At 36.0% G+C, this 14,281-nt stretch overlaps 1 protein-coding gene across 1 annotated transcript in view; it reads left to right on the top strand.

Moving 5' to 3' along the window:
- Nucleotides 1-14,281, top strand: part of LOC134158324 (protein eyes shut homolog) — a gene marked incomplete at its 3' end in the record, with an annotated part of 365,244 nt that overhangs the window by 44,959 nt on the left and 306,004 nt on the right. Inside the window, exons 3-4 of the mRNA XM_062608120.1 lie at nucleotides 7,135-7,328; nucleotides 10,056-10,183. Coding sequence (XP_062464104.1) covers nucleotides 7,135-7,328; nucleotides 10,056-10,183 — 322 coding nt within the window. The remainder of the gene's footprint in view (nucleotides 1-7,134; nucleotides 7,329-10,055; nucleotides 10,184-14,281) is intronic.

Below are 14,281 nucleotides of genomic sequence, written 5' to 3'. Positions count from 1 at the left end.
AAATGTCTATTTTCAAGTCTGCTGATTGGAGCTTTTGTATAAAGCACATCAGTGAGATTTGATACTGCCTATATAGTCTAAAATTAAGATCATAGCCCTTATAATCTTTCATGAAGATTTGCACTTGCTCTCTTCTGAGACCTAGATTTACAGTGCCCTAAGTAGACGTCATTTTGATTCAAACTTTACTGAAACTTCATATGCAGAAAAAAGGTGGCATTCATTGGTTTTGATTAAAAATCTATATGAAGATGCAAATATTCATATTTCAAAGAGTAATGCTTTCAGTGCACCAGGAGAAATATTGGTATATTTCAGGGTCTAGGTATATAAGACCAGACCATGTGATTCAGCGATGTTTTTAAACAAAAGAAAAAATATCTTTTTACCGAGAGGGCTTTTAAAAATACCTTTCAGTTTTACATTTAAAAGGAAGGGTAGCAGATATAATGAAGGAAAGTGAAAAAAAAAAAGGGGAGAATTGGACTGGACTAATTGAAAGAAGTTGCTAACAGAACTATGAATATATATATTAGTTTAATTGAAGAAGTACTTTCACTTAATCAGCTGAAACCTGGTGGACCTCACATTAAAAAAGCCTCATTTTGGCATTAAAGTGAACAAGTGTGCTAAACATTAATCATGGCATGATGTGAGGACATGCTGTGTGGGTTTCTACAATTTCAGCTGTGAAACAGAACATATTACAATTCTAACAATATTTTTAAAAATTACATTATCATATTTGTCTTCATTTCCAGGCTTTATTCTGTTCACTGCCTACTATGTATCTTGATCCTTGATTGTAGCTCCTAGCAACCACCTTTTTTCTTTTAAACTGAAAACAGATTTCTCTCCCACTAAATAGTTCCTTTTTTATGGTAACCCTGAAATAGTATTGCTTCATTCTAATTGAAGTACAAATAAGTGAATGTATATGTATGCAACATATGCTGTTTCCTGAAAAAGTCTGCTGTGCCTTATGCATATCTCTTCTAGAAAGTACTGATATTTCGTTAAAGGAATAACAAAACAGAAGTACTGAAATAATATTATAGTATGCTTATATGATCTTTCACATATTTTTCTCCTTGGAAATGGAAATGGTTGTAGAAATGTGAAGCCCAGAAAGACTTGTATTAAAAATAGAAACTGTATTAATCAACAACCCCAGATATTTTGTAAGTGGCACTATGTGGTATCTTAACAAATTCAGTGGCTTATCAATGGTGTCAGGAATGTCTTTTGACTTCTAATGGATTATCATTGTTACATGGTAGTGAAAATAATGAAAATTAGCAGGGATACAGTTAAGAAAGGTGTGGGGTTTTGTTTTGGTTTTTTTTTTCATTTGTTTGTTTTTGGTGAAGGGTTTTATTCTCTTCACATGTCAAAGCAATAAAAAATGCTGAAAATAAGGTTCACATCCTTAAACTAAAATTCATTAACTGTCATATTGGTCTGTAGGATAATCTTTACTCCCCCATTACTGCTCTTTAATCTTCTACCATTTTTATTTCATTGAAGTAAATAAAACAGGAAGTTGATGTATTGGAAAACCATGGTGAACTGATCCTGCTGGTGATGTCTTTAATTTCTTTAATTTTTGGTTTAATCAGGATATTCAGTCAAGGTGAACTATTTTTTTTTTTTTTTCATATCGAAGTTGGAAGTTTCCTGGTTGTTTCCCATTAAAACATGTTTTCTACAGTTATTTTCCTGAGAATTTGAACAATATACCATAGTATATATAACCACAGTTAATCATTTATCAATGAACATTTTCAGCTGTTGTCTCTTTTTTGGGCTGTCTGAGGTAAGAATGAGTTCTGTTGAAACTGTTGGCAACGGAAATACCTAGCCCCTATGTCAAATACTATGCCTATATACCATGTTGTTATAAAAGTAAAATAGAATATTATGCATTAGATCTATGCAGTTACAAGTATTTGCCTTGCCCTTTTTTAATTTAAGTCTCAGCTCTCCATAATCTGTACAAACATTTTCAATATTCACTTCCAATTTGGACCAGTATATTCTTTATGTCTGCATTGTTCATTGCTTAAATATTATTCTCCTGCAGGGGTTCACATTTGATTTGAGATAATACATATCTATTTTTACCCTGGTCACTTTTTACCTTGCTTCTAACAACAGCGTTCAAGAGGTCAGTAAATGTTAACATGACTATGAAGTTTTTATTTTAACATACCTAAGCAGGGGGCACTGATGAGGACAAGAACATACCAGTTTTATTATGCAAATTTGGATTTAATTCTTAATTTTACACAACTATTAAAAGTTTTTGTATATATTTTGAGTCCAAGTAGATAAATAGATTTGCAAATTTAGAGGAACAGTTTTTTATCTATTCTGACCAAAGTTTGTTATATTGCTTACATATATATTAAGGCTCCTGTCTTGTATATGGTTAAAATAGCATCTTTCAAAAGGCATTGATGTGACATGAGCAGCTGTAGAATCCAGTTTTTTCATGGTTGTCTGATACAGAGATCTCACTGGTAAAAATATGAGGCTTTTCTAACTTCATTTGTGTTGCTTCTCTCTTTCTTTGCTTTTGTTGCATTTTTTCTCCACTGAATTAACGGTCCCTTTAGTGTCTAATATTATCCCCATCCAAGGGCTGTTATCAAGTCACCTTTCAATCTTATTAAGAAAATAGATAGAGTGTGATATCAGGTTTGGAAATGATAGACTAAGAAGCTTCAAAACACTAATACTCCTGAATTCCTTTTATTGACTTGATTTGTTCTCCTGGGTTCAGCAGTAGCAGTCATGTTTCTCCTTCGTGGTAGCTGGTGCAGTGCTGTGTTTTGACTTCCAGCCTGGGAACAGTGCTGGTGATACCGATGTTTTCGGTTGTTGCTAAGTGATGTTTACCCTGACCAAGGCCTTTCTGAGGCTCATGCTCTGCCAGGGAGGAGGGGAAGCTGGGAGGAAGCAGAGATGGGGCGCCTGACCCAGGCTAGCCAAAGAGGTATTCCATACCACAGCACATCATGCCCAGGGTGGGGGGTAACGGGGAGTTACCCGGAAGGACACTGGCTTCTGGGTGAGACCTGTTTCTTGGACGGTAGTACTGTATTCTCTTCCCTTGTTATTTTCTCTTATCACTGTTGTCGTTGGTAATAGCAGTGGTGATTTGTGTTGCACATTGGTTGCTGGACTGTTCTTGTCTCAATGAATGGATGTTCAAATGAAAGAGCACTGCTTTTGCTTTTCATATGAAGTGCTGAATACAAGAAATTATAAAGCAGAGGAATGTCAAAGACATGAGTAGCTGTCCTGGGTTCAGCAGTAGCAGTAATTTTTCTCCTCCTTAGTAGCTGGTGCAGTGCTGCTTCTCACTTTCAGCCTGGGAACAAAGCTCATAACACCGATATTTTTAGTTGTTGCTAAGTAATGTTTACTTTGACCAAGGACTTTCTGAATCTCTTGCTCTGCCAGGGGAAGCCAGGAGGAAGCAGAGACAGGACACCTGACCCAAACTAGCCAAAGGGGTATTCCATACCCCAGCACATCATGCCCAGTATATAAACTTGGGGCAGTTACCCGGAAGGCCCAGATCACTGCTCAGGTTGGGCTGGGTATCAGTCAGCGGGTGGTGAGTGGTTGTATTGTCTTCCCTTGTTATTTCCCTTATTATTATTTTTGGTGGTAGCAGTAATGGTTTCTGTTATACCTTAGTTACTGAACTGTTCTTATCTCAACCCGTGGGAGTTACTTTTTTTGATTATCCTTCTCATCCCTTCGGTAGCGGGGTGAGGAAGGCAAGGGGAGTGAGCGAGCGGCTGCATGGATCTGAGTTACCGGCTGGGCTTAAACCACAACAGTAGCATCAATGATTAAGGAAATATTCATGCTCAAGAACGAATTCTTCCTAAAAGTTGTTAGGCAGCTGGTAAAGTTTTTCATTGAATTTACTCTAAATTTATCTGTGGTTTAGGCCCTGTGTCCAGTTACTGACTCAGTATCTTCATTTAGATTGATCCCCCATGACCTGGTTGGGTAATTGGCTTCCAATTCATACTAAAAGCACTTTCTTTTTTTCCAAATTAAATAAATACACAAATTTTTGCCCCTTGTAAGGAGATGCAGGGTGAAAAGAAGTTAAAAACCTTTTTTGCCTTCCTTGTACCATGAACTTTTTCCTTGGTACATCTGTCATGCTGTGATTAACATTTCCTTGTCTCCTTGCAGGCTTTTCCCTAGTTCTCTTCCAGCTAGTTTTAGTCTTCTCTAAAACAAAGTTGCACTTTTTTTTTTTTTTTTTTTTTGCAGATAAATGCCCTTTTCCTGGTTTTGCTGCAAATGAGCATACCATTATCAAAAAGGCACCTCTATCATCTGGTTTCTGCAGCTGGCCTTCATTGTTCTGTGTTAGTTTGTTCATTCAGTCTTTCCCTATTCTAATAATCCTATCTGGTTTAACAAAAGGCTAAGAAATTCTGTGTAACAGTGGCAGGACAAATGAGGAAGCTTTTATGAACTCAGGAAGGAACAGCTTACAAACCATTTGGCTTGTGGAACTATACTGTTTTGCTTTCCTTTGAGTAGAGCAGTTGGAGTCACTGTTTTGCTGATTTGACGTCTCCTGTTGAGTAACATAGGTGGGACAAGAGCACCCATTCTTGTCAAATATGCCCAATATAAGGAAAAAATCCTAAAAAAATAAGCGTTGATATGTAAGCTTATCTGTGTGTACTGCTGAGGTACAATATGGTACTCAAGTATAACAGGACAGCTAAATACATAACTGAATAATCTAAAACAACTGGCCAATTCACCTCACTTCATGTTTCAAATGTTCTCTTATGTATGTGCACTACCACCAGTCAATGGCCGTGTTCTGAGGAATGGCCTTCTTAGCTTTTTCTATTAACATCTGTAAGTTGCAGTGTATTTTTACTGTAATTTGGTTACTATGGTGATGAAGGATAGCAACATGTTCATTATGGATTCTTTGAATGTTCTCTGATGCTAAGGAGAATGGAGTAATACATTCTAAAAGATAGATCCAGTGCATTTTGTGTTATTGAAACAACTACTTCCAATGAACTGAGTGAGGAAAAGGATTTTGTGTTTTGACCCTTTTTTCTGTTAATAGGATTTTCATGTATAGGGTTTGTTGCATCAGCTGTTCTGGTAAATAATAGAGACAGTGTGTAATATTTGGATTTCCTGGTAAACATTGGTCCACATAGTTACAGTTTCTCTATATAACTAGTCTGTTCGTGAGAAAATCACTGGAGGCTTGCATACTTACCTATTAATTGGTTCAGAATGAATTTTGTATGTTTGCCTTGTAGTTTACAATTCTGAATTTTCTATACTGTGCTTACCATTATGGAAGTATACATCTTTTCATAAAGTATAATTTGTTTTTTTATGAATGTCTATTTTTAATGCAGTTAATTCAGGTGGCTAACAAAATGCATAATCAATACATACTACAACTTCAGAATAGATTTATTATGACGGTAATGTTATTGCTACAGCAAATTACTGAAAAAAATGCATCTGATGTAATTGTGTGTTAGGAAAGAGGTTTAAAATAGAGTACCAAAGTACAAACAATGTAAAAAGTATATCTGCTACATATTTTTTTAGAAGTAAATGGAAGTAAATTCTTAGGTGCCATAATTCTGCTCTTTGATGTTGCACAATTTAAAAAATTAATTGACCAGAATACTTAGCTCTTAACTGTTGAGGTATGCAGGTAGATTAGTTAACCCCTGCCTGGGCTTACAGTAGCTGAACAGGACATCATTAACTACTGGACAGAACATGGGAAATTGCAGATTTTAACAAGTAACTGAGCGAGTGGCTGAAAGTTACGGATGGCGTCATGAGTGATGACTGGATTTCATAGATGGTTAGGGAGAATTTTGTCAGAAACAGAAAAACTTCACAGATAATTAGAGGAGGAATCGGGGACATTTCATGGATTATTCTCTTGTAAAGCCAACAGAGCCTCGGTAGCCATATCAGTAATGCCACATAAAGCCAAGATTATTTAGGTAGCAACCAGAAGTACCAAATTTCTGTATGGAGGTGAAAAAACTGGGAACCATGGGGACAAACACTTAAGTAGGGGTTATTTATCTGTGAGGAGAAAGAGGATCAAGGTGGGTGGGAGGAGTACAAATATGGGAAAATGCAGAGAAAAGGTGATAAAAGGGCTGGTTGGGTGTAAGCAGTCTTCTGCTCATTATGCTTCTCTGGCTGAGTCTCTGTGTTACCACAGACCACGGCTGTCTTTTTACTTCTGTGTTACCACCCTTCTTAGCTAGCACGGGTGGGCTTTTGCAACTAGAATAATACCCAGATCTGGAATGACTTAAGATCTGAGCCAGCAAATTGGTAAGAGGTTCAGGATATGGATCTGGATATCAGACATAATTTAAAACCTGCACTGATATTTGAGTGATCCATTTATGTGGGTTTATTTGTGCTTTCAGGAAAGAAAGGAGTGCATATGTTAGCTGATGAGCTTCAGTACTGACTACTCAGAGAGGAGGAAAAGGTTGAACATTGTTGTTCAGGCTGATGTGAATGCTGTTTGTATTTATGTTGATCCATGTGGGCAGTGTGTCTGTCTTATGTGTGTGTGTGCATGACTATGCACCTACTGAGGCTACAGTCAGCTTCACTGCTGGCTAGTTCTAAAACCGGAATGGTAACAACCTCTTTGATCTGAAAGTCTGTTGTATTCAGCTTTTCTTCGTAATAACTGCTGTGAAAGAGATGTTCAGTGACCATTCAGTATCTCCTGGAACTGTGGTTCCGATTCTTCTCCTTTTGTTAGAGATGAGTTTAGTCACTCCCACATTCACTCCCACATACTTCTACCATGTTTATTCACCAAAAGAAATAAACCAACAGGAATATTTTTAGTTCTTTTCTATTAAATTGGTGATAGTTTTCAGATGTCCCAGTTAGTAACTTAGAGCCTCATAGGGTAGACAATAGCAGAAAACCACTATAAATAAAAGCTTCTCAATCCTTCCTAAAATTATTAAAAAAAAAAAAAAAAAAAAAAATTATGGGCAAAATATCAGGAAGCATCATTAACTCAAACACTCCCTACCTTTTTGTGTTTATTACTTTTAGGTCCATTTTGTGAGAAACCTGGTGATCCTTGTGCATCTCAGCCATGTCTGAATGGGGGCATATGCCAATACAACCAGTATGGATATGTCTGTGATTGTCCTGCTGGTTTTCTTGGTCACAACTGTGAAATTGATGTCAATGAATGTTCTTCAAGGCCATGTCAGAATGGAGGTACATGCATCGATTTGCCAAATGTAAGTATAAGCTTCAGAGATTTCTATTTGGACAAGGAGTCGTAGAATCATTGAGTTGTTTTGGTTGGAAGAGACCTTACAGATCATTTAGTGCCAAACCCCCTGCCATGGGTAAAGACACCTTCCATGAGACCAGGTTGCTCAAAGCCCCATCCAGCCTTGTCTTGAACACTACCAGGGATGGGGCACCCATGTTTGGGAAGTCTTTTCCAGTGTCTCACCATCCTTATAATAAAGAGTATCTTCCTTATTTCTAATTTAAATCTACCCTTTCCCTCTTTCAGCTTAAACCATTATTCTTTGTGCTATCAATACAGGCCCTTTTAAAAAGTCCCTCTCCAGCTTTCTTGTAGGCCCTTTTTTAAGTATTGAAAGGCCTCAACAGAGCCCCCAGAGACTTTTCTTTACCTTTATGAGCAACCCCAATCCGCTCAGCCTTTCTCTGTGGCCATTTCTGTGGCATTCCTCTGGACTTGCTCTAACAGGTCCATGTCTTTCTTAAGCTGTGGTCCCCAGAAACTGAACACAGTACTCCATGTGCGATCTTACAAGACTAGAGTGGGAGAAGCACCTTCCTTGATCTGCTGGCCGCACTTCTTTTTATGCAGCCCAGCATACAGTTGACTTTCTGGACTGCAAGTGCATAGTGCTAGCTCACATCCAATTTTCCAAGCAGCACTATTACCCAGTCCTTCTACTTAGGGCTGCTCCTAATGCATTCATTATGCAGTCTGTACTAATACTGGTGATTGCCCCGATGCACGTGCAGGACTTTACATTGAGCCTTGTTGAACCTTATGAGGTTCACATGAGCCCACTGCTCAAGTCTGTCAGGGTCCTTCTGGATGGAATTCCTTCTTTAGCGAATCAATTGCAGCACTCTGCATGGTGTCATGCGCAAACTTCTGAGGGTGCACTCAATGCTTCTGTCTGTGTAATTTATAAAGATACTGAACAGTAGTGGTCCTAGTACAGGCCCATGAGGGATACCATTTGTTGTTACTGATCTCCATTTGGACATGGAGCTGTTGATTGCAACTCTTTGGGAATGGCCAATATCTACTGAGCAGTCCATCCATCAAACCAATACCTCACCAGTTTAACAACAATGATGTTTGGTGGGACAATGTCAAATGCCTTACAGAAGTCATGGTAAATGGCATCAGTTGCTCTTCCCTTATCCATCAGCACGGTCACTGCATCATAGAATGCCACCAGATTAGTCAGTCAGGCATGATTTGCTCTTCTTGAAGCCATATTGGCTGTTTCTAATCCCCTCCCTGTCATCCATGTGCCCTGCCATAGCTTCCAGGAGGATCTATTCCATGAAAGTGGCAGACCATTTAATTCTAATGTACATTTTAAAATGAGCTTTGCATGACCCATGAAGAAACCGAGCTTTGTCTGAATGTGCAGTGTTCCTAATATTCCTATTTTTAAAAAGGCCAAATACCACATTTTCAGTTCAGTTGGGCTTTTTTTGTCACTTAAGAAACTACCAGTGTTGCTTAACTTTTTTCTCTCTCCCTAATAAAATCTTCTGATATAAAATACGATACATCAGTCATCTTTATTAATTAATGGTTGTTTCCTGTTCTCATGCTTTGCCTGTGATACTTGGTTTTAATACTTGGTTTTAATTTCCATCCCTTTCCCCTTCCCTCTTCTTTTTTCTTCTTGTAAAATAGAATAAATTAATGCAGACTTGATAATAGAGTCATATCTGGTCATATTTCAAACTGCATTGTCAGTGCTCTTTCATTAGCATGACTATTGCAAATAGCAGTGATTATACAGAACCAAAATAGCGGAAGATTCAAAAGCTCAGTATCACATTCCAGCAATGCATACTCACAGAGAGAAAAAAAGACATCTAAATTCCCAAACAAATTGATAGATTTCTAAATTATACAATCTGTCTAAATGTTTTTTAGTAGATATACTAGCACATTGTAATTTGTACAGTCATTTCTATAGTCAAACAGATGAAGTAGTTTGTTTTACACATATATATAAATCTTTCACTAGATGTTGAGAGTTCCCTTGATCATGCCTTTAAGACTGATTCTAAAGAAACACCTGAACACTTGCAATTTCATTGGGGGAATAAACCCATGTATAATTTTCCTATACTTTCTGACATCAGAAGACCTGTAAAGAATATTACTTTATATAGAAAAATAAGGGTGGGAATATCAGCTCTCAGAAATTGTTTGTAAAATAACTTATTGTTCTTACTGTGCAAATTACAGATGTCTTTCACCATCATAGAGAAACATATTTTCTGTGTTTCATATTGAAGGGGAAAAAACATTTTATTTCCTACTTTAGTTGGCAAATACTGTTTGGTATTTGATGTACCTTGTGTACTGTTACTGTTTGAAAGATGCAAACATTACATTGATACAAATTCAGAAATTAGGAAAAACCCTAAATGAATTGTAAAGTTCCTTCTCAATCCAGTTATGAAATGACAAATCCAGCTAAATTTAGAGCTGGTGTATTTCCAGCTAGCAAACTGAGCTCTTGCATAATTTGTGCTGGAATGCTTATCCAACTTGTCCTAAATTCTGTTTGTAAGCTAGGAGTGCTTTTTGTTCTGTCTTTGTAGACTGTTTAATATGATGAAACTCTGTCCTAGTTAGGATCTCTATAGTAGTGGAACTAAACACTAATTTCTGTATTGCCTTGATTACAACAAATAATTATTTTTAATTTCTTCTATAGGATGTGGCATGTATCTGTCTGCCAATATTCACTGGCAAGTTCTGTGAGAGAATACTGAATCCATGTGAATTACTGCCTTGCTTAAATAACGCAACTTGTGTAGCTCAACACCAGAACTATAACTGCCGGTAAGATTAGAAATTAATTTATTTCAGTACTTTGATCACTTGATGACATCCCAGTGATTGCAGAAAGAAAAGACTTCTTCAGTCACAGAGCACACAGAAAAAAAACACATTCCTTTCAACAATTGTTTATGTATTTTTGGTGTTCTACTGTGTCAGTCTTCTTAAAAACTTGTGAAGTACTAGAAAAAGATTTAAAACATTTAACAAGTTACAAACTTTTAAATCAGTAATTCTGTAAGATAAAATATATAAATCCTGACAAAATGATGATAAGTAAGACAATTATACTACAGGTACCACTCCCATTCAAGGCATATGATATTTCTGTTGTTTCTGATAGGATAAGACGAATCATTTAATTTCTGATTCACAAACATGTATTAGTAGGTCTTAGATTGATCCTTCAAGCAGCATAGTAAAAAGTGCTTTATCCAGGAAGACCATGCTGGAAATTATCCATTTGAAAATAACAGACGACCCGGTATATCATTTTATTCTATTTTAAATAGCTTTTTAGAAGCAATTTAAAACTATTTTTAAACTAAAACTAATAGGTTAGTTTTCCTACACCACTAAAGAGTACAGTTTGTCCTCTTCCCATTTGTTTGGCTTTTATCTTGCTGCCTGGAGTAAGTTCTGCTGGGCACTACTGAAGTGCAATAAACCACTTTCAAATTTTAAGATATTCATAAAAACTGAAAGCTATGGTACGCAAAAGCCTGAAACCATTATGAATTAATTTAGAAACCACAAATGCATAACTGAAGTACAGATATAAAGTTAGGGTCTACCAGAAACGATTCAGTTGAGAAGTCTGAAAATTAAAATATAAATAGAATTGTGTTGGCTATTTTCCCAAAGAAGAAAAAAAAAGACAATTTTATTTATACTTACACTTAAATATATATATATATACATTCACAAACACATGGAAACACACAAAATTAGATCTTCCCATATAAATATCTATAGCATAGAACAATGGGGTTAACATTTATTTTCCAATACTTTAACACAAGACATATGCTGCTAATAATTTACTACTGTACAGCCAGTCTTTTACATTGTATGTTGGTGCAGGAATAAGTATGAAATGATGCCCGATGTTTACATTTAAAATTATGCATAACATAAGCAATTAATAACAAGATAAGATTACATTTCTTAAAAAAAAGAAATAATAAAAAATCTTGGCCCTGTGTACAATGCAGATTGAATAATTTATAACTTCTCAAACCACTGGTAGAAATAATCTGTACCATGAACTTCATCGTATCAAGGAAATTGATTATTAAAAATAGCCATGGAAAGGCATGGTGATCTAACAGTCTTCCAATTGATATAATAAGGAAGAATAAGAATGGAAGTCATGATTTAGACCAATATAACAGAAAATAAAAATGGGCAATTAACCCATGCATACTGATTATTCAGAGATTCACCTAGGTTATGTGGTAAAGCTAGGTACTAGAGGTTTTAATTTTAGGCTCAAGTATTACAATCCTCTTTACTACTAATATCAAGCATTAAGACCCTATTAATATAAGTGGCACTTAGATTTTACATTTAATATCTGTATATTACATTTGTATATAAGTGTATAGTTTTTCTGTGTGTAAAATATGCATTTGGTAAAACAGGCAAGATATTTGTGGAGAGCTAGTTTGAGAAGCAGGGTAGGTTATAAGCTTGTTATTTTTTAGCACTAAGAACACTCTAAAAAGGGGAATAACATCCTAGGGAGAACACTGTGAATAGAATAATGGAGAATGCATCCTTCAGCTTTGCACAATGTTGAGTGCCTTGCCCTTACAGACTATTTACATAAAAACTTAAAAACTTTAGACCCCCATAGTTTTCCTTAGCATCCAAGTTGCATGACACACTTTCTTGGTGAAGGAGGAACTCCATAAAATTGCTCCTATTCCGAAGAGTTATATTTAGGACAGGTGAGATGAAACACCTTCTTGAGGTTTAGGGTTTTCTCTTTACAGAGGCACAGAGAAAGCCTGGGTTGCTCTCTTAAACCAAATACTAAAACTGCAGACTTCTAATGTTAGATAAGTATAGCAGCACTGGAAATTGGTTTCAATAGAATGAGAGAATCATAGAAGAGCCAGGTTAGAAGAGACTTCAAAAAATCATCTGGTCCAGCCTTCCATGGGAAAAGGTACTTCCATGAGATTATCTAGCAGCTTGTCCATTCACATATTGAAAACCAGTACACAGCCGTAGTATTACCTTTCAGTCCCTGAAGGCTGTAATTACTGATTGCAATATTTTTTAGTGTTTATTGTTAATAAATATGAAATTATTTCCTCATTTTTTTGTTAAATTACAATTTTCTACCACTTGATCCTCAATATTTAATAAATGTAAATTCTGTATATACTTCTGCCTGTATACTGGGAAGCAGGCATTTAGTTGAGAGAAGGCATTTCCAGGGAGTATGAATTGCATACCTTTCAAAAGGATACCAGATTCAGTAGCTGGTTGTGGGAGCTACAGTATTGCCAAAATCAGAGTGTAGAGGAGATACTGACTTCTAGAGAGGGCCGACAGTCAGCAGATTTTACTATTTCTAGGATTCATTGTAGTTCTATGTCTCACATTAACTACGTTCTATAGGAACAATGGTTTAAGAGTTTCAGTTTTGTTAAGCCACAGACTCTGAAGCTTTCTGTTTGTGAGTTGTTTCTGAATTCATTTTACGCAAAGCAAACCTACTATTAACTATGTTGCTTTATTCAGGACGTTTGGAACTTCTCATTCAAAATTTTAAGCAGAAGTTTTGTTTCATTTTTTTTGTCACATGCATATACAAATTCAAGTAATAGCTGAACTGACCTTTTTACTCCTTCTTGTTTTGTTTTCTTGTCCCTACATTATGTGCTTCTCCTTATACCCAAGCTCCATTTTGCTTATATCCATCACCATCCTGGCTTCTTTCCACTTCTCCTTTCTTTGGGAAAGCAGTGATTTTAAATTCTAAACATATAACCAAACACACATTATAATTTTCTCCAGTTATAATGTATGACTATCTTGTATCCTAATTCCATCCTTTCAGTCTTGCTATCATATACAGCTTTGTGCTTAGATTCTAATAGTAGCATGTTTTTAAGACAGTAAAATATCACAAAAAAATATGAAAGGGTGTTCTGAGAAAATTTGTTCTGTTGGTGTCTTCTTCGAAACTTTACTGTCAACTTTGTTAGTGCTACTTTACTCTTACCTCCTCTGACTTTGGTACACCTATTGCAAAATGACATCAAAACCAAAAATGGGAAAAATTAGCAAATTTTTAAAATAGAAGAAGCAGCTTCCACAATTATCTTACTAAAGAACAGTCATCAATTACCCAAATAAATTCAACCAGAAAAGTAGGAGCTTTTTCACCTGGTACAGGATATTTGGTAAAGACAAACCAGTAAAACAAATGTTACAATTGAGTTGCTCTGATTTGGTTTTAAGTGTAAATTAAAAATAGAATTATAACAAGAGAGACTTTTATTTACTTTTACATTCCTTTAACGCATAAATATAATGTATGGATGAATGGTGCTGTAACATAGAGGACAGCAAATAAGCCATCGGTTTGTATGACTACTTCTGTTCAGAGGGAAAAATAAGTAACTATCCTAATTACTTATTCCTAAATAATATCCTATTTATTCCTAAATAAAAGCAGTCAAGTATAATGAAAAGCTTCTTTTAGCTACAATATGTGAACCAGAAATGAGTTAAGAATAGACTTTGCAAGAGTTTTGATTCTAAGTATTTGAAAAGGTAGCAATATAACTATAGGATTTACATATAGCCATTTTTTCAAGAGAAGGGTGAGGATTGCTACTTGCATAGAGTGTCCTCCTGTGGTTGTGTTTATACTAGCCTGAAAGAATATAACTATTTAGAGGAGGCTTTCTCATATACACCTATCTCTGTCCAAATGGACCTACATATGGACTGTGTGGATACTTTCCAGGGGTTTCTGGTGAAATCTATCTGGTTTGACACTTCACCAAAGGTTAATAAGTGACTTAAGCTTCTGGACATGCTAGGTGCCTCTCTACATCCCTCACAGGCATAACCATACCC

The sequence above is a fragment of the Pezoporus occidentalis genome, unplaced genomic scaffold (assembly GCF_034315485.1).
Source record: "Pezoporus occidentalis ecotype Australia unplaced genomic scaffold, CSIRO_AGI_Poc_V1 ctg13, whole genome shotgun sequence".
Lineage (NCBI taxonomy): Eukaryota > Metazoa > Chordata > Aves > Psittaciformes > Psittacidae > Pezoporus > Pezoporus occidentalis.
This window is presented reverse-complemented; position numbering and strand designations above follow the sequence as displayed.